At 40.5% G+C, this 26,244-nt stretch overlaps 1 protein-coding gene and 1 long non-coding RNA gene across 3 annotated transcripts in view; one reads left to right on the top strand and one right to left on the bottom strand.

Moving 5' to 3' along the window:
- SLAIN2 (SLAIN motif family member 2) overlaps positions 1-17,855 on the bottom strand; it is a 46,801-nt gene extending 28,946 nt beyond the window's left edge. Inside the window, exons 1-3 of one of the 2 annotated variants that reach the window (XM_051967532.1) lie at positions 17,175-17,855; positions 4,995-5,143; positions 3,137-3,301 (exon numbers count right to left, since the gene is read on the bottom strand). In XM_051967532.1, coding sequence (XP_051823492.1) covers positions 3,137-3,301; positions 4,995-5,143; positions 17,175-17,524 — 664 coding nt within the window. In that variant the 5' untranslated portion in view covers positions 17,525-17,855. The remainder of the gene's footprint in view (positions 1-3,136; positions 3,302-4,994; positions 5,144-17,174) is intronic. The other variant, XM_051967531.1, reaches the window with a different exon arrangement.
- A 630-nt stretch (positions 17,856-18,485) lies between these two features.
- Positions 18,486-23,711, top strand: LOC127542059 (uncharacterized). Its single transcript, XR_007948541.1, has 2 exons — positions 18,486-19,349; positions 19,949-23,711. It is a non-coding gene; the product is annotated as an uncharacterized LOC127542059 (long non-coding RNA).
- Positions 23,712-26,244: the final 2,533 nt, after the last annotated feature.

Below are 26,244 nucleotides of genomic sequence, written 5' to 3'. Positions count from 1 at the left end.
AAATGATTGTACATGCATAATCTATATCAGATTGCTTGCTGTCTTGGGGAAGGGGGAGGTAAAAGAGGGAAGGAGAAAAACTTGGAACTCAAAATCTTGCAAAAATGAATGTTGAAAAAAACTATCTATCTATCTATCTGGAAAAATTCTTCAAGCTATGTGCTCCATCTCTCCTCCTTACCTGTCTATACTAGCTGCCTCCATTTCCCCCTCCTTAGAGGGAGGAGATCATCCAGAAAGGGAGGGGTATATAAAAATATCAAAGCAGCTTTTTTGTGGTGGCAAAGAATTAGAAATTGAAGCATAGCTGAACAACCTGTATATGATTGTGATGAAATATAATTGTGCTACAAGAAATATCAGGAAAAAACTAGAAAGATATACATGAACTGATACTAAGTCAGGTGAGCAGAACCAGGAGAACATTGTATACAATAAGGATAATATCGTATGATAATCAACTGTTAATAACTTAGCTATTCTCAGCAATAAAATGCTCCAAGACAAAATTCCAAAGGACTCATGATGAAAAATGCTATCCATCTCCAGAGATCTTATGGATTCTGCATGCAGAGGGCCCAGTATATTTTTTTTATTCTGTGTGTGTGTGTGTGTATGTGTGTGTGTGTGTGTGTGTGTGTGTGTGTATGTATGTATCTTGAGAGTATCCTATGTTTTCTTTTATAACATGATTAAAATGGAATTATGTTTTGCATGATTTCACATGAATAACACAGCAACCTGCAAGATGTAATGGCAAAAACTGGAAATTGAGGGGATGCGCAACAATTGGGAAATGTCTGAACAAGCTGTAGCATAAAATTGTGATGGAATACTACTGGGCTATACGAAATGATAAGGAATATGGTTTAAAAACAAAACAAAACATGGTAAGACTTACATGAACTGATGCAAAGAAGAGATCACTGTACACAGTAATAGCAATGTTGCTAATCATGATAAACTATTAAAAAGTTGGTTACCCTGATCAGTAAAATGATACAAGACAATTCCAAAAAATGTTATCCACCTCCAGAGAGAGAAATGATGAGTGAAAATTGAATTATTTCCTTACTTCACTTTTTTTTTGGCTTTGTTTTATGATGTGGCTAACTTGGAAATGTTATGTTTGCTTTCCCATGTGTTGTTTGCCTTCCAAGTGTGTGGAGGAAAGAGGGAGAGAATCTGGAAATCAAAATTTTTAAAAAAAAGGTTAAAATTTTTTAAAGCTTTAAAAAAAAGTTAGTATCCCTGACTCTTAGGGACTTCAAATTTCAATAGCAAGAACAGTCAAACAATCCTTTAAGACTGGACTATTATCTGTATCATTAGTGATAAGTAAAGAAATGAGTTGCTCAAGAAGACAAAAAGTGATAAGTGAGGTGTCATCAGCCAGAGCATCAGATAAAGGGAAAGGAATTATGAAAACATCATTAAGTATTAGATAAAATGTCAAATGTGCATAACATGCACCTGGAAATCTTGGTAAAGAAAAAAGAAAAGAGGTGATTTTCTGAGGAAGCTAGGGAATATTTATTTGTGCTCAGAATAGAAATATAAGAGAGGGATCTATTAGTTGACCTGTGCTAAAGCCCAAGATACTACAAAGGTCCTCTATCTTCAAGAATTTACATGAAGTGTCTAAAACATGCAAGATTAGTGCATGGCACATATTCTCCTGGTAAACAGAGATTATGAGAAAAAATAAGAGACAATACTGAGGCTCTTTCTGCCTTCAATTATCTCCCTATCTGCATAAACTGAAAGCTTTCTATTATCTATTAAAGATAAAAACTTAAAAATGCAAATTAATGCTGTGGTAATATTGGAAATTATTTGCACAAAAATTAAATTAGTCAAAATCAAGAAATTGAACAAAACCACAAATGAACTCGCAGGTACAAAAATGCTGAATCAAATGGATTTACAAAATGAAATGGATTTTCAAAGTGTCTATGGCTTGTTTTCCCTTTCCATGGTTTTTAGATATCAAGATCATATTTCCTGCACTGGAAGAATTGCCCTTTTTATAATACAGTGGGATCCATAATGTGCTTCTGCCATTCTGAAAAAATTTTAAACCATGCTTAAAGTCACTCAAATTTGCTTACTTTTGACCCACTTATAACATTATACTTCAAGAGATCAAAAGAAAAAGGAACAATAAGTACCAAAATATTTATAGCAGCATGCTTTCTTATAGCAAATAACTGGAAGCTAAATGGTGCCACCTCAACTGAGGAATGCCTTAAGATATTATGATATATGCATGTAAGAATATCATTGTGGTGTAAAAATATCAAAAGGGATGCTTTCACAGCAACCCAGGTAGACTTGTATAAACTGATGTAGAGTGAAATGAGCAGAACTAGGAGAACAAATTATACATTAAAAATAAATAAAGACAAACACTTAAGGAACTTAATCAAAAACCATGTATGATTCCAGAAAATCAGTGATCAAACATGCTACTACCTTCCCGAGAGAAGTAACAGACTTAAATTATATAATAAGATATGAATTTATGGATGCAGAATACATAAAAATTGGGGAGATGGGGATGAGGAGGGACAGAGACAAGGGACAGGTGGAGGAAGAGGCACAAAAACAATGAATTAAGAAAACTAAGAAGAGAGTTGTAGTTTCATGTATAACCAGGGGTGGTATTTAATGACTGTTCCTCTCTAGGGAAAAAAATGTATACATGAAAATACTTTTAAGTTTAATCTACTTAATTAACATTTTCTCCATCCTTTCCTTAAATCTAACCAATTAACAAAATAAACCAAGCGAAAATTTCTACCTTTGCCAAACTGCAAGGTGTAAATGTTTACTAAGATCAATTAGCTCTTAAGTTAGCTTCAGAATACCTCTGTATAATCTTCTCCTACTAAAGGTAACTGATTAATTTTAAAAAGTTAATACGAAGTGCTCATTTTAGCAAATGTTATGTTTAGACTTTTTTTTAAATGGAAGAAAAAACAAAAGTTCTTCCTCCCATCTGCCCACTCAACCCTTTTCTTTTCAAGTGGGGAAAAATTGTATATTATGTCAAGACTTTTTCCCCAAGTGTATTGGCTAGTACTCTTTGATTATTTATTATAGGAGAAGGTTTTGGGGAAGATATTCTTCTTACCTGAACTTCCAGGAAGTATAAGCTGTTTGACCATAGGAGGTTTCACTGGTGTTGAGGAAGGAGAATTGAAACCACTGCTATAAGGGCTACTAGCATTTGGGCTGTATGAATTTGAATAACTCATAGAGTTGAAAGAATTATTGTACAAACTCTGTCTCTTGATGGCTGCATTGAAAAAAGATCATAATAAAAGATTATAAAAACACATTAACTATCAATTTTTTCAATTAAGTATTTTAAGTCATAATAAATATCTCAAAAGAAAAAAAATCTCAGTTAAGATAAAAAAAAAATTATTTTGAAAAATGCTATACATCTTCCCTGAGGCAATGAAAACACAATACATACACACATACACACATAATTTTCTGGGCATTCCCAAAACATCTTTAGCAACAAAATATCTTAACTTTCATGCTGATATAAAGCTGGTACTCTTTATTTATATCTGGTAGCAAAAAAAAAAAAAAAAAACCCAAAAGACCCCTCAAACCCCAAAAAACCTCTTTTTCTTAAAAAGCTTGGTTGATATCTTGTTTCTAAATCATCTACATTTTTCAATTCTGCACAGCTCCCTGATTTTTTTCTTATAACAAAAAGCAGGGGAACAGGAGAAAGAGGAAAGGAGGGAAACAATGTCAGCAACCATATGTATTAACTAAAAATCTGATATGATGTTCAATGTTCCATACCCAGAGTAGCCCATCACTACAAGGGAAAGGAGGTATGTATCTTCTCAAGGGCAAAGCTTAATCATTACAATTTCACAGTGATATATTTTTTTAAAATCACTGTTCAATAGCATGTGTATTAAAAGATCTTTATAACATGAAGACCAAATTTTTTCAGCCTTAAATCCAATTATTTCTTTAATAATTTTTGCTTAAACAACTATTTCCTAAACAAATAATTTTATAGCTTGCTCTGCTCTATGTCCTTCCTTTTATCCATTAACTATCAAAACCATCCATATATTTATAATGTTACTCTCATGAAACTTTCTAAATTGGCTAAATTGACCCCCAATCCTTGGTTTATATTTCCTTTATTACGTATTATTTCTTGCCAGTTTTTGCAGGTATCTGTATAAGATGATTATTTCTCTCCAGACTTACAATCACTAAATGTTTCATCTGGGGTAAGTCACAACCACTTTCTGGTCTCTCATCTGTAAAATGAAGATATGTCCTATCCTCTCATTTCCTTCTAGCTCTAAATTTAAGACCTTTTAGTTATAGAAGACAAAACCTGTTTTTCACATTCTTTATCTCTTTTAAGTTATTTATATAGGAAATGCACTTAATATTTGAACCGAACAGCAAGGTTCAAAAAACAACAATGCTAAAAGTACCCAGGTTCTAAAGTTAATCCAAAGACAAAGTAAACCTCTACAAATTTTTAATGCAAATTACTTTAGTAGACACAGAAAGCACCATAATTTAAACATAGAAAGCCAGAGGCACCTGAGATCCAAAAGACTAAATGATTTGTCTAAAGCCATGCAGGAAGCGAGAAGCAGAGTGAGCACAGGCAGGCTCTAGGTCCTCTAATTCTAAATCCAACCCTTTTCTCACCACTCAACTCTACCCTGCATAATGTAATCCAAAAAGATACTGAATGCATGAAAGGAATAATACCTTCTGTATGGTCCTATCAGTATGGAAAAAGTGATGTTAAAAGTCAACAGAAAACAGGGAAACAAATCATAGTAATCTATTTGAAACATCATTCTTATGAAACTTAGTCAACCAATTAAGCCTCCATACAATTTAGACAAACTTAAATTTGAGCTGAAAAGTTTTTAAAATTGCTAAATGTTTAATTTTTCAATTAAAGTTCAATTAATTTGTATACTTGCCTGTCATAGTTTGATCAAGTTTGTGGATCAGAGATTTTTTAGCACATTCAACATCAGGACTTGGGTAATCCAAAACCTGCCTGCACCAAACTAAGGGGCTAATTGCTTTCTGTGATGGAGTCAGTTTCTTCTTTGGTGATGAATACAGCCTAGAAGAGAAAAAAATATATAGTTGTTTATGAAGTATAATATTCTAGATTATAGCACTGATGATTATATAAAACTGATGTAGAGGGAAATAGATCCAAAAAAACAATGCACACTATCTAGAACACCACTAACAGAATAAAATAAAATTGACACATGTATAATTATTTTAACCAAGACTAGCCTCAAATAATACACCACTTTTACTGGAGGGCTACAATGGTAAATATTGCATATGCTGTAAGACAGCTGGTTTTGCTGAGTGTACTTATTATTTCTGTTACAAGAAATGTGACCAGAATAATTGAAACTATCAAATGGAAAGAAAATATTTGCATCAAATATCTCTCTAATCTAAGCATAATATCCAAGATATTCAGGGAAATAATGCAAATTATACAATTTCTCAATCATTTGTCTAACAATGTGACCAGTTTTCAAAAATGCAAAGAATGATTATTTGAAAAATAGTTTCAAATCACTGACAAGAGAAATATAAATGATTACAACTCTGAGGTTACAAGAGAATAAAAGGTGGAAAATAGGAACTGTGGAAGAGGTCATAGAAGATGGAAACACTGTTGCACAAAATCTACTGTTGACAGACCTATGAATTAGTTTTTTTAAAAAATCTGAAATTAAGAAAGAAAAGTTATCATACTCTTATCACAACACTGGGCAATGAGGTCAAAGAGAAAAAGTACATCCACATGTTCCAAAAATATTCACAGCTGCAATTTTTGGGGAGAGAGGAAAAGAGAGGAAGGGCTCTAGTAAGGAATTGCTGAACAAACTGTGGTATATTCATTTAACAGAAATGACAGATAAAAGCAATTCAGAGAAGCACAGGAAGATTAGTAAGAACTAAAGCTAAAGTCTATTAATCCAGAACTGGCTAACAAATGTGTAATAAAGTAATGTAATACTTGTAATTATGTAACAATGTATGAATGTAATAAAGTACCAGTGAACTGTAAAAAATAATGTGAGGAAGAGAGAAGAATGGGAGATCTACATGAACTAATAAGGTGAAGTAATAAGATCTCCTCAAAACCCCAATCTGTGTTATAACTACAACAATGTAAACTGAAAGAAGTTACACACCAAAAAAACCCCTTAAAAATAAAAGTAAAAAACTTATTTAGATCAAACATTACATGAAAGAGAAATGAGAAGATATCCTTAACCCACTCTTTTATAGAGATGAGAATCACAGATATTAACATATTGCACATATTTTCAATTATCAGTTGAGCTGATTTTTTTTCTTTTAAAAAATACTATTTGTTACAAGTAATGGCTCTATTAGGGGAAAAGGAAGGGTACCAGAGATGATCATGATATAAAAAATATAAGACATCAATAAAACTTATTTTTAAAAAGATCTAAAAAGAGTGACACTGTTGGTAGTGGTAGTGGCAGAACTTGAAGAATAATATAGCTGTAATATAAGCAAAATGAACATCAAATAAGCCAAGTTGTAACAGAAATAACCAATCTTGGTGCTAGAAAAGAGATGAAGAAACAACTCCCTGTTTGAAGGGTGGGGAGAAGAAAAGGGAGACATTTAAAATTGCAAAATGTTGCACTGATTATATTGACAGATGAAGTCATTTTATCAGTTGGACTAATTGCTTATTCCAAGAACTCAGAGAAAGGATTACATCTGAAAAATACTATGATTCAAAAGCAAATGGCTTTTAAACCTTATTTAAAACAAACAAAAATCCCCAACCTTTTAATTACTCTTTTTTTATTGCTCATAAAATAAAAAAAACAAACAAACAAAAAAAAAAAACAAATTCCTTAGCCAGTCCTCTCTAAAATCTGGCTCTAACCTATTTTTGCTAACTTTCTGTTACCTACATATTCCCTCTCCATCTTCACCTTCTTAAGTCCTTCTCTGCAGAATCATATAAGGTGCCACTTCCTCCAGAAATCAGTCTAAGCTACCAATCACCTTATAAAAGAATACTCTAAATCACTAAGGAGAAAAATGCAATATTTAAAACTTTAAGACTATGCCTCAAGTCCATCAGATTAGCAAAATGATTTAAAAAAAAAAGAAAAAAGAAAATGTTAGATTTGGGAGTTGTGATAAGGCACACAAATCCACTATTACTAGAGAAGTATAATGTTTCAAACATTCTGAAAATAATTTGAAATTAGTCACTAAATTGTATCTATTCTTTAATCCAGAAAATCCATTAACAGGCATATATCCTCCAAAAAAGTTAAAAAGGCAGAGGGAAAGATCAATATATGCAAAAACAGTAGTAATAGTAGTAGTAATAACAATGATAGCAGCAGCTAATGTTTGTATAATACCTACTAGGTGCCAAGAATTGTGCTAAATGCTTTACAGTATTATCACACTTAACCTTTACAGCAACTCTTCAAGGTGAGTATAATTATCCTTCTTATACAGTTGAAAAAACTGAAGTAAACATATCGAACTGACCCAAAGTCATATCTTTAACAAGTAGATGAACTCTGATCTTCCTGACTATAGATTCTGAGCTCTATCCATTGAATCACCAAATTGCCTGCACTTTTGATATTATCAAAGGACAAAAAGGAAATGGACATCCACCAACTGGGAACTAGCTAACCAAATTGTGATATATGAATGTACTAGAATATTTGTGCAGTGAAGGTAAATAAATATAAAGAACAAAAGGTAATCAAAACCAGAATATTCAAAGACTTCAAAAAGTGATCAATTAATGTGGTGAACAATTATGACTTCAGAGATTAAATGATTATGACTTGAGATTTAATGAAGTATGCTGGCAACTTTTCAAGTGAAAGATGATGGATCATAGAATTAGGAATATTTCCAGGAATGGCCAGTATGCTTATTTGTTGGGACTATTTTTACTTCTTTGTTAGAAGAGAAAATTCTACTCAAGGTGAAAGACAACAAAGGCAGTCATTGAAAAAGTATAGTAAAGTAACAGAACATATGCAAAATATTAAAGTAACAAATTTAAAATAACAACGATTTATAAATTCAAATCCTAAGTTACTATTATTACCCACCCCACCCTCCCAAAAGGGGCATAATTAGCAGAAAGGTTTTTTGCATAATTGGCAGGATTTTTAAAGACATTTTAAGCTATAAACTTAACTACTGGTAAAATACTAATATTTCAATTATTTCTCCAACTACCAAATTCCTTTATTATCCCGTCAATCTAAGTCTTCTCTGCTGTAAAAAAAGTAATCTTACTATATTCCAACATTACCCTTCATCAGTTATAAAAACCACTTTTGAACAGTATGAGTCATTCAAAAGACACTGCCACAGTGAAAACCAATAAAAAAATAACATGACAAATATCCTAGAGAGCCTAACAAGCATTGTCCTTTTAAAAGTAATTATATTATTTATGAAGTTATTCTTTCTTTCATAGATGCTGCCAGTTAATTTTTTAAAATTTCTTGTCTATATCTTGTTTGAATCACAGAAGAAAAGTGGTCTCACTTGGATTTTTACCCAAAGTATTTGGCAAATAATAAGCATTCCATAAATGTTGAATTCAATTATTTACCCTCCTCATCAGACTCTCCAAATGACTTCTATTTATTTCTAATTCATCTTTAAATGACAAACACTTGCCACAATCACAACTATCTTTCAAAACACCTGGTGAGATACAGGCCTTTCACCAATGCTCCCAAACACAACTTTGCTTTCTCTTCTTAACTGGTATAGCACTTTGAACCATTCAACATTTATCACACAATATTATAAATTATAGTTATTTGTATATAGCCTCTATGAATCCAAGCTCTCTAAAAGGAAACCTACACTCCAGACTGAAATGAGACTTTAAGGATTATAAAAATCCAGTTTGCAGGCAAGATTAGAAGGGAAGCAATAAACTGGGAAAACATTATTACATTCAAAGGTTCTGATAAAGGCCTCATTTCTATACAGAGAACTGGGGGCAGCTAGATAAAGTGCAGTGGATTAAAGCATCAGCCCTGAAGTCAAGAACACCTGGGTTCAAATCTGATCTCATACACTTAACCCGTCTTAGTTTATGACCCTGGGCAAGTCACTTAACCTCAATTATCTCAGGAGAAAAAAAGAGAATTGACTCAAATTGATAAGAATTTAAGCCATTCTCCAATTGATAAATGGTCAAAGGATATGAACAGACAATTTTCAGATGAAGAAATTGAAACTATTTCTAGTCATATGATAAGGAACTCCAAATCATTACTGATCAGAGAAATGCAAATTAAGAGATACCACTACACACCTCTCAGATTGGCTAAAATGACAGAAAAAGATAATGATGAATGTTGGAGAAGATGTGGGAAAACTCTGCATACCCAAAGAGATTTTAAAGGAGGGAAAGGAATCCACATGTGCAAAAACGTTTGTGGCAGCTCTTTTTGTAGTGGCAAAAAACTGGATGGCTGAATAAATTATGGTACATAAATATTATGGAATATTGTTTTTCTGCAAGAAATGATCAGAAGGATGATTTCAGAGAGGTCTGGAGAGACATGAGCAGAATCAGATCATTATACACGATGGCAACAGGACTATACAATGATCAGTTCTGATGGACACGGCTCTCTTCATGAGATGATTCAAACCAGTTCCAATTGTTCAGTGATGAAGAGAGCCTTCTACACCCAGAGAGAGAATTGTGGGAACCGAGTGTGGACTACAACATAGCATTTTCTTTTTCTGTTATTGTCTGCTTGCATTGTTTTCTTTCTCAGGTTTTTTTTCCCCTTTTTTATTTGATTTTTCTTGTGCAGCAAGATAACTATATACATATGTATACATATATTGAATTTAACATATATTTTAAAATATTTAACATATTGGACTACCTGTCAGCTAGGGGAGGGGGAAATTTGGAACAGAAAGTTTTGCAAGGGTCGATGTTGAAAAATTATCCATGCATATGTTTTGTAAATAAAAAAATTAATTAAAAAAATCCAGTTTACTATACAAGTAGAAATTATATATCATGATTAGCTGGAAGGAAATCTTTAATGCTATCTCGCCCAACCCTTTCCTTTTTAAAGTTAGGGAAACTGAAGCACAGAGAGGTACGTACAGAAGATCAGACAAGCAGTGAAGTGGGAGAGATGGAATTCAAAGTAAGTAAGTTGATCCCAATACCCTTTTTACTAAAATACTGCTTAAACATTTGTGACCAAACTTTAATAGTTTATAAAGCAGCCAATCACATTTTTTGAGGAAGCCCTTCTATATCACAGAAAAGGCTGTTTTGCAGTTCTAAGGGTTACCTTTTTCCTCATATCAAGCCAAAATCTATTCCTTCCATTTACAGAAGTCTCACAATTCTTCAGGACAGATTCAAGTATGTGAGGGACGACTGTCCCTAGTTCCTAATCAACCATCTACTAGGTGCTAAGCACTGGGGATATCAGAAGAGGCAAAAAACAGTCACTTACTCTAGGAGCTCACAATCTAATGGGACAAGCATTTATTAATAATTTTACTGTGTGCCATACATTGTGCTAGGTTCTGGATTTACAAACCAGAAAAATCTAACATTTTCTATCTTCAAGAAGCACTACTATCTCATTTGATTCTAACTATCTGGGAGCTGGGTGCAGTCAGAGATTAGGTGGCTTGCCCAGGGTCACAAAGCTTATAAGAGTCTAGGAATGGATTTGAAACGAAACCTTAATGGCTCCAGGTTTAGGGCTCCATCCAAGGTGCTACCTCAGAATGAGAAAAGGGCATCAGATTTGGCAATCAAGACAATCTGGTAATTGTAGAAAGGACAGTTTCAATTGAGTGAAACTGAAAACCAGAATGCAAAAATTTGAAGAGGGAATGAGAGAAGACCAGGAGAAAGCTGGTGGAGAGAACTTTTTTTTTTTTTTTAATTTTGGTGGTGAAATGGAGAAGAAATAAGGATGACAGTTTGAAGGGATGGTAAAGTTAAGTGATTGTTTAAGGATAAGAGAGACCTACATCAAATTATAGGCAGCAAGGACTAATGGAGGACAAAGGGAAAGATCAAAGATTATGTAAAATTATGGAAAGAGCTGCTATGGCACTTTCACTAACAAGTTCTCAAAGAAGCCAAAGAGCACCCAGTTAACTCCTATGTACTCCTTGATCAGCCTTGCTGGAACTGTTCCAAGTCAAGACAGGTAGAAGATGATTTACACACAAAAAACTAAAGTAATGTCTTCAATGATCAGGAATCAAGAAAAAAGGATACAAAAAGACCAAAAGAAGATGCTATGGAAACGAACCATTCCTTGCTTCATTTTTATATATGAACTATGTCTGATTAGTTGTCATATTCCGTATTATTCAGTGGAAAGTTTTTCTATATGCAAGTTGATTAAGATCAAGGTTACACATCGAGAATGGCCTAGAGAGTGGCATTATTGAGGAGTGTCACCTTTCTGTCAGATAATGGGAAAACAAAGAAGAAAGAGAATGGAAAATGTTGGGCCCCTAATTTTAAAAACTGATACCTCTTGTTCACACATAATCATTACTTCCTGAATACATTGCTCCCATCCTTCATTATCCATCAAAATTTTTCTTTTAGCAAAGATTAAAAAAAGAAAAAGTTCATTCTGCAAAACCAACAAACACGTCACAACAACTCTATGCGACAGCATATCCATTCCAACTTTCAAGCCAAGTTTTGGTCATTATATATACAGCATTCTTACTTCCTTTTACATTGTAGTCATCAGTACACATTATTTATCTGATAAAGTTTATTTTTGTGTTTCAGGACGTATAAGTCCATATTTCTTTAAACTTTTCATTTCTTACAGCGTAAAAATATTCCCCAACTTAATAGATGGATAAGAGAATCCAAGACACAAAAAGATCCCAACATGAAGGAGGGATGGATCAAAATTAACAAGGTAAAATTTAAGAGAACTAAATAAGATCTAAATTAAAAGTCCACCAAAGATAGAAAAAGATAGTCTGACCACAGCACAAGTTTAAAAAAAAAAAAGTTAACTAGAAGCTAAATAAGCCAGAAATGTGACGTATGTTCTAAAATTATAACAATCTTAGACTCAAAGTATCCTGGTCCAGAGAAGTAATAACAGTCCCAGCTGTACCTCCCCAGACTACACATGCAATTTTTGTTGCAGTGCACGGTGCATTTTAAGGTCAATGAACAATTTGAGTTTGTCCAGTAAACAAGATAGTAAAAAAGATTTGGAAACTATGTTATTGGGCAGGAGGTGCGCACATGAAAGAAATGAAAATGTTAATCCCAGAAATAGGACAATATAGAACAATTAAGGGTAACATTTACAAATATCTTTAGTGCTGTCATGAAAAGAGGTTTTAAATTTATTTTGTCTTCAACTCTATAGCCCAGTTTCTTAAATTGTGGTTTAAAACCCCATGGTCTTGTAACTGAATATGGGGGTTATAAAACTGATTCATTATCAGTAAATGATTTGTATGCCTGTTTTGTATATATATGTAGAATTGCATTAAAATTTCTAGGGCAAAAAGGGATCACTAGTGGAAAAAGTTTAAGAAGCCCTGTTGCTCTATAATCCAGAGCTAGAACCAATTCTACACCTACATAAATTTTATTCAATATGACAAAATAAAGAAAGGGGAAGTGTGATATAAGGGTTAAAAGGGCTAGAGTTGGGATCTGGAAGATATGAGTTCAAAGCCTGCTTCCCTCAGACACTATGTAATGATAGGTAAATTACTTAATTTCTCAGTACTCTAAGCTTCTAACACCAGAAATTAAATTGCCAATGAACTTTAGAGAAGGGAGCATCCACACTGGCAACTGCCTGAATGTTGCAGAAAGGATTCATGTGCTAAAGTGATAGGAGGTTCGACCTAAAATATTTTTAAGATCTCCTCTACCTAAGATTCTGTAATTCTACAATGTATCATGAATCAAATTTCTCCAAAACCTTTTTTTTTAAAAGCTTATTTTCAAAACATAAGTATACTTTTTGACATTCACCCTTGCACAACCCTGTGTTGCAAATTTTTTTTCTTCCTCCCTTCCCCTTATTATCTTCCCTAGATGGCAAGCAATCCAATATATGTAAACCCGACTTCTTAATACAAATAAAACCATGTGAGTTACAAAATTAAAGTGCCAGTTGAGGAGTTACAGATCCTAGCAAAGCCAGGGACTAAAGCAGGGGTCCTCAAACTACAGCCCACGGGCCAGATGTGGTAGCTGAGGACGATTATCTCCCTCACCCAGGGCTATGAAGTTTCTTTATTTAAAGGCCCACAAAACAAAGTTTTTGTTTTTACTATAATCCGGCCCTCCACCAGTCTGAGGGACAGTGAACTGGCCCCATATTTAAAAAGTTTGAGGACCCCTGGACTAAAGGATGTCCAGGCTTATGCATTTATGCTTAAAACATGTTAGAAGTAGGTAGTCACAATAATTGAGAAGGCATAATTATGTGGGCATTAGGAGCCATTAACATGAATAGTGATGTCCCCAAAATAATGGCAAGTACTGAGGTAGAGAATCCTGTAAACTAGATATCAAGTAATTACAATAAAGTAGGAGAGTGACCGGAACCTTCAGTAAAGTCCTATACTGAAGAAAAAACAAAACAAAACAAAACAAAACATTTTGAAATAATGATCTGAGCATAAACTGATACATGACCAAAAGAATCTTTTGGGCATTCTATCTAAATAAATGCCATATTAAATAACTAAGTCAACATCCATGTAAGTGCTTTGTAAGAGGCACTGTTGATAAGCTGGGGTAAGAAAGGGAAAAAAAGCAAACCCATGGTTCCTGACTTAAAAGAGCTCACATTCCAATGAGGAAGACAACATGCAAATACAATCTAAAACCTCTGTTGAGTCCCTGCTTAATACCATAAAATCAAGTATTATATTTTTATATACACATGGGAAAGTAAAGTCATCAAGCCATAGAATCTTGCACACAGAAGGAAGAGCAGATATTTTGCCAATGATTTCTGCATCTGATTTCATTATATCTATGTTTAATCACAATTTGTATCATAGTTTTATTCTTATTAAGATTCTTTATTGTCAGCACTTTGCATATAACAGGTGCTTAATAATTTTTTGAAATGAAATCTCAAGTACTTGATAAGAATTTGTTAGCTATATTAGATGTATTATAAAAATATCTTAAAAGTATTCTCTTAAAGTTCAACATACATTCATTCAGTTTTATATATACCCACACACACACACACACACACACACACACACACACAGAGTAGGGTTTTAAGACAGACTTAGTTTTAAAATTACCCTCCCCCCCCCCAAAAAAAAAAAAAAAAAACCCTGGGTATTATGCTGTCATTAGAATGTCAATCTCAGTAACATTTGGTAACATCTACTGATAAAGACTTGACATTACGTATCCAAATGTATCCCTGACATTTAAGTCTTCCTCAATGAGGAGTTCTCGACAGCACATCCTTTATTTATGCTTGGCCTGAAATAGCCTTCTCACTCTTCTTCAGGAGCCCTTAGCCCACTAAATCCTGCCTCCTCAATGAAGCCTGCTCTGTTAAGCCCCTACTGGGTCTCTCGATACTATGAAATATTCTAGGTCAGGATTTCTTAACCCTTTTTGTATCACAGACTCTTCTTAGTCTGTTAAGATTTCCTTTGGAGCATCTGAGAATGTTTTAAATGCATAAAACAAAATACATTATCATCATAAGAAGCTAGCATTTATATAGCACCTACTATGTGCGAAGCTCTTAAATTATTGTTTAAATTTAAGAAGCTAGCATTTATATAGTGCCTACTATGTGCTAAGCTCTTAAATTATTGTTTAAATTAGCTCTTAAATTATTTTGTTTAATCTTCACAAGCAACCCTGAGAGGTAGGTACCATTCTTAGCCCATTTAAATTTGAGGAAACTAAGGCAGATGAGGGCTGGTCTCCAAACCAGAAAGACTTGAGTTCAAGTTTGGCCTCTGTCCTAGTTTCCAGTTGCCAGAATCTAGCCAAGTTCCTAAGCCTCTCAGAACTGTGAGGAGGGTGCAGTGGGTGCTGGGCTGCATTGGCAGAGGGGATTTTCTCAGCTCACATTCCTAATACCAATGACATTAAAAGCCTCATTCCTAATGAGTGGGCACTAGGAAGGAAAAGGGGCACAAATACAAAAAGGTGGGAAGAGCCCTGTTTTTAAGGTCTTTGAAATCTATAGCGTGCTGTATTCAGCAGAAATCCCACAAGTTGTAGTTTGTCCTTCCTTCTGGAGGAGGATGAAGGCAGGGCATGCAGGTGAGTTGGATTGGCGTAAGGGAGGGCTGAGTAAAATCAATGCCCTCACTCTCCTCCAGAGCCAAGTGAGGCCATGGCCAGAGAGGAGTCAGACGCACTAGAGAGGTCCCAGATGCAGTGGGAGCCCTGGACTTTTTAAAAATAAGGTCTTTAACAGGTCTTAGGCTTGGCTGAGGCAACATGGATAACAAGTTCTTCCCTTCTTCCCCTGAATCTCTTCACAGTATCCAGGATCATGTAAAAATTTCTCAGGCAAAAGGAGTGGAAGTGGAAAAAGTTTTAAGAAGCTCTAAGAACAGGGAGCTGTCTTTGATTCAAATTTGTCCTTATTTAGGAATTTAGCTGTGTAATTACAGAGCAGTCACTTAAGCTTTCTCTTCAGGTTTCTCGTCTGGAAAATGAGGGAGCTAGATTCCAAGGGTCTTTCCAGTTCTAAATCTACGCACTAATTCAATAAATAGATGCTCAATACTGAACGTCTTCCAATAATATATTTTACTTAATGCTGTCAAGGGCTGCACTAATTTAGAAACCTCTATTTTAACTTATGAGATGAAGTATTTCTTTTTTAAACAGAGCAAGTTCTAAAGTGATGAATTCACGAATAAAACTTCCCCTATCCCTCAGAAAAGATCTTTTCAGGCTTTCGTTGACAATAGATGGGAAATGATTTTTTAAGTTGTGATTCACCATTCTCCTCATGGGGTAAAGAAAATGGGACTTTCAACAAGCCTCTCAAGTGCCCAAGAATATGAAAGTGACGGGTAAAGTGCTAACCCTCCTTAAAGGAAGAGACTGCCAAAAAGCCCAATTCTTGAACGATCCCAAGGAGCAAACGGGAGGCTCGGGAAGACGGTCCCGGCTCTGGGCACAAAGCGGCCGGTCTTCCGTCCCGGCGCACAAAGCCAGCAGTCCCGGGGGAGAGTCCTCCTTCTCCCCCTCGGCACCCGATAAGGCCGGGCCACCCTTTCCACCGGACTCGCACCAACAAGAGAAGACCACCAGCTTTTCCCAAGAGCAACTTCGGGGGCTTCCCAAAGCCTGCGTGGCGCTCCCAAAATCCCAGGCCACACAAAGCGGGGACCCGGTTTGCTCCCCACCCGCGCCCCAGCACGCCCCGCTACAAGCAAGATCCCGACCAGAACCGCAGGAGCGGTCTACACCCGCGCCCCCTCTCAGCTCCGCACGTGGGCCTTTTTTCTCCTAATCCGGTGGTTGGGAGCCTTCTGCCATCCCACGGAGAGATAGGGACAGTGAGGAAGAGAGAGAGGTGAGTAAAGTGAGCGAAAGAGGGAAGATACAGTCACAGAGTGAGAGAGAGGCAGAAAGACAGTCAGAGAAAAAGAGAGAGAGAGAGTGACAGAGACAGAAGGGGGAGAGAACGGACAGAGCGAGGGACCGACAAGAAAAGAGTGAGGAAAAAGTCAACAGAGACGGAAAGGGCCAGAGGGGAGGGAGAGAGACAAAAACAGGGACAGCGAGAGAGGAGAAAAACACAAAACTCCCCCACTCCGAGCTCGTCCTTTCCCCACCTCCCCAGTGTGCAACCTCCTTCCCCGGGGTCCCCTCATCCCCTCCTTGTGCCCCACCTCTCCCCGGGGTCCCCCAAGTTTCTCCTTCCTTCCCCCGGGTCTCTCAGTCTCCTCTCCCTACCTTCGGGCTCTTCTCCCTCCTCCGTCTTCCCTCCTTTCCCCGGGGTCTCTCCGCAGTCTCCCCCCATCTCCACCCCCTCCTCTCCGTCCCCCAGGGTTCCCCAGGCCAGGCTCACCAGCTCTCGTCCTCCTCCCAGGCCAGCAGGCGCTCGAGCTCGTCCGGCCGCAGCGGCTCCACGTCGTCCAGCACGCTGCCCTCGCCGGCCGCCAGCAAGGACGTGGCCCCGTCTCGCAGCTCCTCGGAACTAGCCCTCCGCAGGCCCGGGGTGGGCCCGGCCGCGGCCGCCTTGGCGGGGAGGCCCAGCGGAAAGCCTCGGGGGGAGGCGGTGCCGGAGGCGGGGGCGGCGGCCTGCGCGGCCCCGGAGCGGCTCCGCAGCTGCTCGTTCTGCTTCTCCAGCTTCTTGACCAGCTCCTGCAGCTTCCGCACCTCCTGGTCCGCGTTCACGTTGGAGTTCACGTCTTCCATACCGGCCCCGCGGCCGCCGCCGCCCTGCGCAGACCGCGCCCGCCCAGGAGACGAGGGAGCGGAGACCCGAGGCTTCGCCGCCGCTCTTCCGCGCTCTACCCGAGGCGCCGGCACATAGCAGGGGCGGGCCCCGCCGCCACGGTCGCCCCAGCTCGGGTTCCGAAGCGCCGCTGGCCCCGACCGAGCCGCCTCATCTGCGCCGGCTCAAGACCTGCGGGAGGCGGCGCCAACATCCGGCCCCCGCCGCCATCTTCCATCCGTTCCTCCGCCCCTTCGGCCCCGTCGGTGACTTCAGCGCGCTCTCGGACGTGGCCGTCCGCCGCCCTCGGCGCTCGTCCCAATACGGCTTCGCGACGGCTGGGGGCGGGGCCGTCAGACCCGGCGACCCGGATGGAGCCGCGTGCACACGCCTACCGAGATCTCTCACGCCCACCCTGGCTAGGAGGAGGGGACGGGGCGGGGCCTGAAGCTGAAGGGAGCTGGAGCCCCTCGGAGGCCAGGTGGAGGTTGAGGGAATGGGGCGGGGCGGGCCGAGTGGCAGCCGAGCCACGTCTCCCCACTAGGCTCTCTGGGGAGTGCGAAAGCCCGAAAACCCAAGTGGAGCCGCCTTGCCTCCTACTCTCCGAGCTCAGGGGGCGGAGCCGAGGCGAGGGGGCACCGCCTATTGTGATCAAGCGGGCGTGGCCCGTGGGAACGGCACCCCCAGCTCCAAAGGGTGACCTCAGTGTCCTTTTTATGTAAAAGAACTGGGGGTGATGTGAGAGAAGCCACCAAAGACCTGCACGGACTGATGCAGAGTGCAGCGGGGCGAACCGCCAGGAGCCCGGTCTGTGCCATGAGAACCGGCCAGGAGCCCGGTCTGTGCCATGAGAACCCAGGCAGCAGAGGGGCGCAGAGCGGAGCCCCCGAGCACTTAAAGCGGGGCAGAACCGGCCAGGAGCCCTAGTCTGTGCCCTGAGAACCCAGGCAGCAGAGGGGCGCAGAGCGGAGCCCCCGAAGACTTAGAGCCGGGCAGAACCGGCCAGGAGCCAGCCCTGTCTGTGCCATGAGAACCGGCCAGGAGCCCTGTCTGTGCCATGAGAACCCAGGCAGCAGAGGGGCGCAGAGCGGAGCCCCCGAGCACTTAAAGCGGGGCAGAACCGGCCAGGAGCCCTGTCTGTGCCATGAGAACCGGCCAGGAGCCCTGTCTGTGCCATGAGAACCCAGGCAGCAGAGGGGCGCAGAGCGGAGCCCCCGAAGACTTAGAGCGGGGCAGAACTGGCCAGGAGCCAGCCCTGTCTGTGCCATGAGAACCCAGGCAGCAGAGGGACGCAGAGCGGAGCCCCCGAAGACTTAGAGCGGGGCAGAACTGGCCAGGAGCCCTAGTCTGTGCCATGAGAACCCAGGCAGCAGAGGGGCGCAGAGCGGAGCCCCCGAAGACTTAGAGAGGGGCAGAGCAGAAGCGGCCAGGAGCCCGGTCTGTGCCATGAGAACCCAGGCAGCAGAGGGGCGCAGAGCGGAGCCCCCGAAGACTTAGAGTGGGGCAGAACTGGCCAGGAGCCCTAGTCTGTGCCATGAGAACCCAGGCAGCAGAGGGGCGCAGAGCGGAGCCCCCGAAGACTTAGAGTAGGGCAGAACCGGCCAGGAGCCCTGTCTGTGACAGGAGAACCCAGGCAGCAGAGGGGCTCAAAGCGGAGCCCCCGAAGACTTGCACGGACTGATGCAGAGTGCAGCGGGGCGAACCAGCCAGGAGCCCTGGTCTGTGCCATGAGAACCCAGGCAGCAGAGGGGCGCAGAGCGGAGCCCCCGAAGACTTAGAGCGGGGCAGAACCGGCCAGGAGCCCTAGTCTGTGCCATGAGAACCCAGGCAGCAGAGGGGCGCAGAGCGGAGCCCCCGAAGACTTAGAGCCGGGCAGAACCGGCCAGGAGCCAGCCCTGTCTGTGCCATGAGAACCGGCCAGGAGCCCTGTCTGTGCCATGAGAACCCAGCAGCAGAGGGGCGCAGAGCGGAGCCCCCGAGCACTTAAAGCGGGGCAGAACCGGCCAGGAGCCCTGTCTGTGCCATGAGAACCGGCCAGGAGCCCGGTCTGTGCCATGAGAACCCAGGCAGCAGAGGGGCGCAGAGCGGAGCCCCCGAAGACTTAGAGCGGGGCAGAACTGGCCAGGAGCCAGCCCTGTCTGTGCCATGAGAACCCAGGCAGCAGAGGGACGCAGAGCGGAGCCCCCGAAGACTTAGAGCGGGGCAGAACTGGCCAGGAGCCCTAGTCTGTGCCATGAGAACCCAGGCAGCAGAGGGGCGCAGAGCGGAGCCCCCGAAGACTTAGAGAGGGGCAGAGCAGAAGCGGCCAGGAGCCCGGTCTGTGCCATGAGAACCCAGGCAGCAGAGGGGCGCAGAGCGGAGCCCCCGAAGACTTAGAGTGGGGCAGAACTGGCCAGGAGCCCTAGTCTGTGCCATGAGAACCCAGGCAGCAGAGGGGCGCAGAGCGGAGCCCCCGAAGACTTAGAGCGGGGCAGAACCGGCCAGGAGCCCTGTCTGTGACAGGAGAACCCAGGCAGCAGAGGGGCTCAAAGCGGAGCCCCCGAAGACTTGCACGGACTGATGCAGAGTGCAGCGGGGCGAACCAGCCAGGAGCCCTGGTCTGTGCCATGAGAACCCAGGCAGCAGAGGGGCGCAGAGCGGAGCCCCCGAAGACTTAGAGCGGGGCAGAACCGGCCAGGAGCCCTAGTCTGTGCCATGAGAACCCAGGCAGCAGAGGGGCGCAGAGCGGAGCCCCCGAAGACTTAGAGCAGGGCAGAACCGGCCAGGAGCCCTGTCTGTGCCATGAGAACCCAGGCAGCAGAGGGGCGCAGAGCGGAGCCCCCGAAGATTTGCATGGACTGATGCAGTGTGCAGCGGGGCAGAACCAGGATATAGTATATTAAATGCCAATGTTTGCTGCCAGGGCACATCTGTTTAAGTAAACACAGCTTTGATGAGCATCTGGTCATAAGATTCACAAGTCTTCAGTAGTAAATGACCGTTGCTGTTTCTTTTTCCAACTCCATTGTTGGGAGTTCCCAAGAACTCCCTGCCTTGTCTGATAGTCTGAGAGTCTAGCATTCAAGTGTCCCAGAATTCTAATTATCTAATTGTCCTCTTTTGGTACACCGATGATAAGCATCTCCACGTCTTCATAAGATTTCTTTGGTCCCATCAGACTTCCCCATGGTGGGAGCTTAGGCACTAATGCTGGCGTTTTCCTGCAATAATTGGCAATACAGCATCTTGAGCCTGTTGCTCACTCCATTTGTAAGGCATGGGAGCTTATTTACTAGATTCATTTTGTTATCAAAACCTATATCAGCTTCCCATCCATTCCACAAAACCGTGTATTCAACTCCTACTTCAGGAAGCTGGCCTTCATTTACCAGCCTTGTTTCACTCAAGACTGCTGTTTGGTTATGATATCAGTTGAATTCTCTCGCAACAAGATTATGCAGTTGGCTCTTTTCTTTCTTTTTTTTTTTGCTGAGGCAATTAGGGTTAAGTGACTTGCCCAGGGTCACACAGTTAGGCAGTGTTAAGTATCTGTGACCACATTTGAATTCAGGTCCTCCTGAATTCCGGGCTAGTGTTCTATCTACTGCACCACCTACTGCCCCAGAGTTGGCTCTTTTCAACAATGAAGTGATTCAGGCCTATTCCAATAGACTTGTGATGGAGAGATCATCCACAACCACAGAGAGGAATGTGGTGACTGAATGTGGATCACAACATAATATTTTTACCTTTTTTTGTTGTTTGCATTTTTTTTTCCTTTTGGATCTGAATTTTCTCATGCAGCATAATTGTGGAAATATGTATGGAAGAATTGCACATGTTTTAACATATTGGTTACTTGTAGTCTAGGGGAGGAAGTGAGGGGGAACAAAAGGAGAAAAAAAAGGAACACGAGATTTTGCAAGGGTGAATGTTGAAAATTATCTGCATATATTTTGAAAATAAAAAAATGTTGATGAGGTTTGGCTCCTGTCGATTCCCGGTCGGGGAGCCAAATGATGAGGTTCAGCACAGGTCAGGGAGTTCATTTATGAACCCAAAAAGTTAAACTGGCAAAATAAGTTTATTATTAAAGATCTAGCAGAGAAATCCTCTAGAAGAGAAGGAGGTTTCTAGCAGAGAAATAGGTGAATAAGGTCTTGTTAGGGAAATAGGTGAGAAAGATAAAGAGGAGTAACGCTGAAAGAGAACGTCAGCAGGCAGAGTCCCTAGCAGGTAGCTATGGCGAGGGAGGTCCCTTGGCCTGGCATGATTCCTGCTCTGAGGTCCTCTGCTGCAAAGGATTGAGCCCAGCTGCCCTCTTTTATAATTGAAACCTTGGCTAGAAGCTGGGGGCAGCTTTTGGGGGCTGGGAACAGTTTGAGCTGAAATCAGAATAGAGAATCTTGGAATTGAATGAGTGTCTCTGGGCTAATTTCCAACTCAATAGAGTTGGATAGAAATCTCTCATCCCCAGCTCAGGCTAAGTAGAAGTGGTCCTGGACTCAACTAGTCCCACCTAGAGACTAGTTGAATAAATGAACCCACTTTATGAATGAATGAAACCACTTTATCTTGATTCCCTGTGGTGGGTCTCTCAGGGGATATCTTAGCATTCCCCCCAAAGTCTGAGAGAGAGAAAGAATTTCAGGGTTCCCCTCATCATTGTTATTAAAAAAAAAAAAGAACTGTTCTTTCAGGTCTACTGGATTTTGTGTTGTCTCATAAGTGCATAAAACTTTTCAGAAGTTTTTGTACGTTTTTTTTTTTTTAGCGTGTGTCAACTGCAGAGTGGAATCCTCTTCTGCTGCAATAATCAGGACAGGGTTGTGTAAGCAGACAATTTTGGGGCACCTTTTCCAGCCCCTTCCCCCCACATGGAGGTGAGCAGAGCGATTCTTAAAAGGCTGCTCAGACATCCAGAGGGCTGCTGAATCCCGCTACTGCTTCCAGTGAGAAGACACTGGACCATCAGTACGGGATAATGACTAGAGCTCCCAGTATATGCTGCATCTGCAGCTTCATCACTTGCCCATCTTCATGTCTTCCTTGCTGAAGGTCACCTGGTAGGATAAGATACCAGACATGAAGATCCATTTTCAAGTTAAACTGCCAAGCATTCCAGCTCTACGGCAGAAAGCACAACTATGTTGAGCTGGCCACATTGTTCAAATGGCAAATGTACACCTGCCAAAAAGATTCTTTTATGGAGAACTCACACAGGGCAGGCATTCACAGAATGGTCAGAAAAAGTAAGATAAGGACTCTCAAGGTTTTAAGAATTTTAGAATTGATTATATGACCTGGGAAACACTGGTATAGGACCACTCAACATGGTGTGCCCTTGTCAGAGAAGATGCTGTGGTCTATGAGCAAAACAGAATTGAATTAGCTCAAAAGAAATGTGAGATGTGTAAAGTTAGAGAAGCCCCTGAAATGTTCATAGAAACTATTTATGTCCAACCTGTGGCAGAGCATTCTGAGCTCGTGTTGGTCTGATCGGCCACAGTCAGACATACTGTAACTCCATTCTAACAAAGTAATGTCATTCCGATCCCTTTTGAGAATGATGGTCAACACCCAATCAAGGAACCCCTGGGTGAAGAAAACCATACATACATACACTGGACCAGGGCTGGAATTTGTTCTGCTTGACTATGCAAATTAAGGTGGGGAGGAAGTGAGAGAGAGAAAAAGAATTGAAAATATTGAAATTTTAAGAATAGAAAAATAATTTTTAATTAAAAAACATAATTTTTTAAAATGAGCAGGTTGAATTGCATAATGATCCATCTTCAAAATTCCTGTCTAATGTGATCCCTGGAGACTCTCTAGAAGAGGAAATGAACAGGAAAATCCCCTTTAAACCCTACTTTATTTTTCCTAAATGTTGTTGAAATAAGTTCCTTCTTGAAAGAATCTATTCTTAAAAGCTGGATTCTACGCCCAAACAATGAGCTCAATGGAGAGACTCTCTTGTTTCAAAAACACTCCCACCCTCAGCTTTGTAGCTTGAATGCCTGGCACCTCCCAAGCCATGTTTGTCCTACTTAGTATACTGCCAGTCATGCTCACTTTCCCCTTTCTGTAACATAGGAGTCCCTGTTGTTTGGACCATTGCTTTGGTTGCATTGAAGAGTTTCTGTAAAAAATATTTTTATGAAAATTAAATGTCAATATGATACACAATTTGTTTTTAAACTGATGGAAATATTTTGGAATCATTTCTAAATTGTACTGCAATTAGAGATCTTTTGATACTTGTCGAGTATGCAAACATAAGTTACTAGCCTAGACTTGTATCAGAGACAGCTAGGATTTTCTTAAACTTTTTTAATGTTTTAATTCTGTCATTCCTATTGGAGATGAAATCTAAACTGCTGGCAATGGGTGTTTCCCAATATTTGAATCAACTCGTATCTCCACCCACTTAACAAACTATAGGATCAAATCCTATTGCAAATGGTTTCAGCCTTTCCATTCTAGGCAGGCAAATACACTTTTTTTCTGCAGTCAAGTCTTTGCTTGTTAATCCCTGTCTCGGCTTTTTCATTTAAAACTTTGCTGGAAATTTACCTCCACTAACTTGGAGCCCGGGTGCTGCCCCAACTCCAAAGCAGATTTGGTGAGGTTTCCTTATAAAGAGAAAAAGACTCCTAAGGCTAGAAGTCTTAAGTTGCCCCCTGGTCCTATATGTTCTCTATATATATGCCTTTGAGGAAAATATATTATTTATTAGTAATTAATTTTGTTCAAACCCAACTTTAGGTGGCTAGAAAATTGTCTAATCCAAAATGACTGTGGAAAATGGAAGTCTGAAGGGAAGGCTTTGATTCCACCCAAGTCTTGTTTTGAGTTTCCCAACTTTGAATGTTTATACTTACCTGCTGATATCCATCTCAAAGTGCCCAGTTCCAATGACTACCTAAACTCTGATGTCAGGCAAATGTCCTTACACCCTTGTATAAGGGGGAGTGGTGGTATTTGCCCTTCATTCTCCAAGAGGACCATGACATCAGGGAGGTGATGATGTGACATGGAGGTGAATTCGATTGAAATGAGGGAGGGCTGGGCAAAGTCATCTGCCTGATTTTCTTTTCCAGCCATCTGGGTCCAGATATAGATCAGGGTGACTGGAGACAGCCACAGGACTCATTTTGACGAATAATTAAGGCTGGGTGAGAAATGAGGCAGACAATGGTCTCTTTTACTTAAATCAAAATATATAAGCTATATAAGGTAACCTCACAAAGAACTGAGGAAGGAACCACACCTTTCCTCAGCCCTCTCCTTTGCCAAACAACCTAATAAAATTCTTTCAACAACAATTTCAGACTATCAACTTTTACTAATATGGTACTTTAAGTGTGAGCCCACTTTCTCCAGGAGCCAGAGTCTGCAAATAGAAAAGTTCCTAAAAAAGAGATCCTTGCCATTTGGGGGATTTATTACACTCTACTGTTTTACTTATTTGATTTTTTTTAAACCAATTTTTCCTGCTAAAAATGCTATATGACATACTGTATACTTTGATGTACATGTTGTTGCATTCAGTCATTTTTCAGTCATGTCCGATTCTTTATGACCCCATTTGAGGTGTTCTTAACAAAGACACTGGAGAAATTTACCATTTCCTTTTCCAGTGTTTGGAATCTGGATTTCAACTCAGGAAGATGAGTCTTCTTGACTCTGGAACCATCACTTTACCCACTCTACCACCTAGCTGATCCCTTGGTTTAAACAGAAACTTCTTAAACTTTAAAATTCTCAAAATCAACTTCATTTGCATCTGAATCCTCCACACATACGGAGTTGTTTGATTCCTCTGGGACTAGTAGAGAGAGATTTTTCCAACATTAGATCCACATTGGATCAAGGAAACAAGAGTATGAGTAAAATAGTGTTTCTATGAAAGTGACTGATCTGTTATTCCAAGAACAAGTCTGGCTGTATATAGTATACAAACACATGTTCCAACCAGCCATACAGGTTCAGAATTTCTTGGACTCCCATTGCATTATCTTTTAATTTCCACCTACTTTGGAGCAGAGATGGATGCCTCTCAAGAGAAGCATTGCACTTCTTTCTAACTTGTTCTTACATGCAGGTTGATGCTTAGGAAAAACTCCTGACAAAGTGGAAAAATTTACAAATAGCTAAAGTATGCAGTGTGAATCCTATTAGATTCAAGTGGCATTGAAGTGACTTGCACTCTTAAAAATATTATACAAGATGTGTAATGAGGCCCTAAAAAAATTGTTAGAAATTGTTAGTCACTGATAAGCATTCACTTCTCAAATGTAGCTTATTTCCTTTATTAAATTTGTAATAACTATCCCATCCATTTTATAGTCAAATGCCTGGCTAATCATTTTCTATAGATTAATCCATACCATTCCAACTCCTGGCTTCCTATGCAGTCTACCAATCTGTTCAAAATGCTACTGCTGAGAGATTTTTTCCTCACCATCTCTTTTTCCTCCTCCTCCCACTAACTAACAATTACATAGAGCCTATTGATTGGTTGTTGTCCTTTGTTCTCTAAGGGGACCAAGGTGACATCACCATATCAGAATCAAGTTACAATCCCATTGAGGCTGATTAGACAGATATGAAGGCTCTATCACAGCTTGGGCACAAATAGTTTACATGAACATTTAGACTGGAGATATCTCTAATTCGTGCATATCAAATTTCTTTTGAGATACTGCAATTCTGCTTT

Source organism: Antechinus flavipes, chromosome 6 (genome assembly GCF_016432865.1).
Source record: "Antechinus flavipes isolate AdamAnt ecotype Samford, QLD, Australia chromosome 6, AdamAnt_v2, whole genome shotgun sequence".
Lineage (NCBI taxonomy): Eukaryota > Metazoa > Chordata > Mammalia > Dasyuromorphia > Dasyuridae > Antechinus > Antechinus flavipes.
This window is presented reverse-complemented; position numbering and strand designations above follow the sequence as displayed.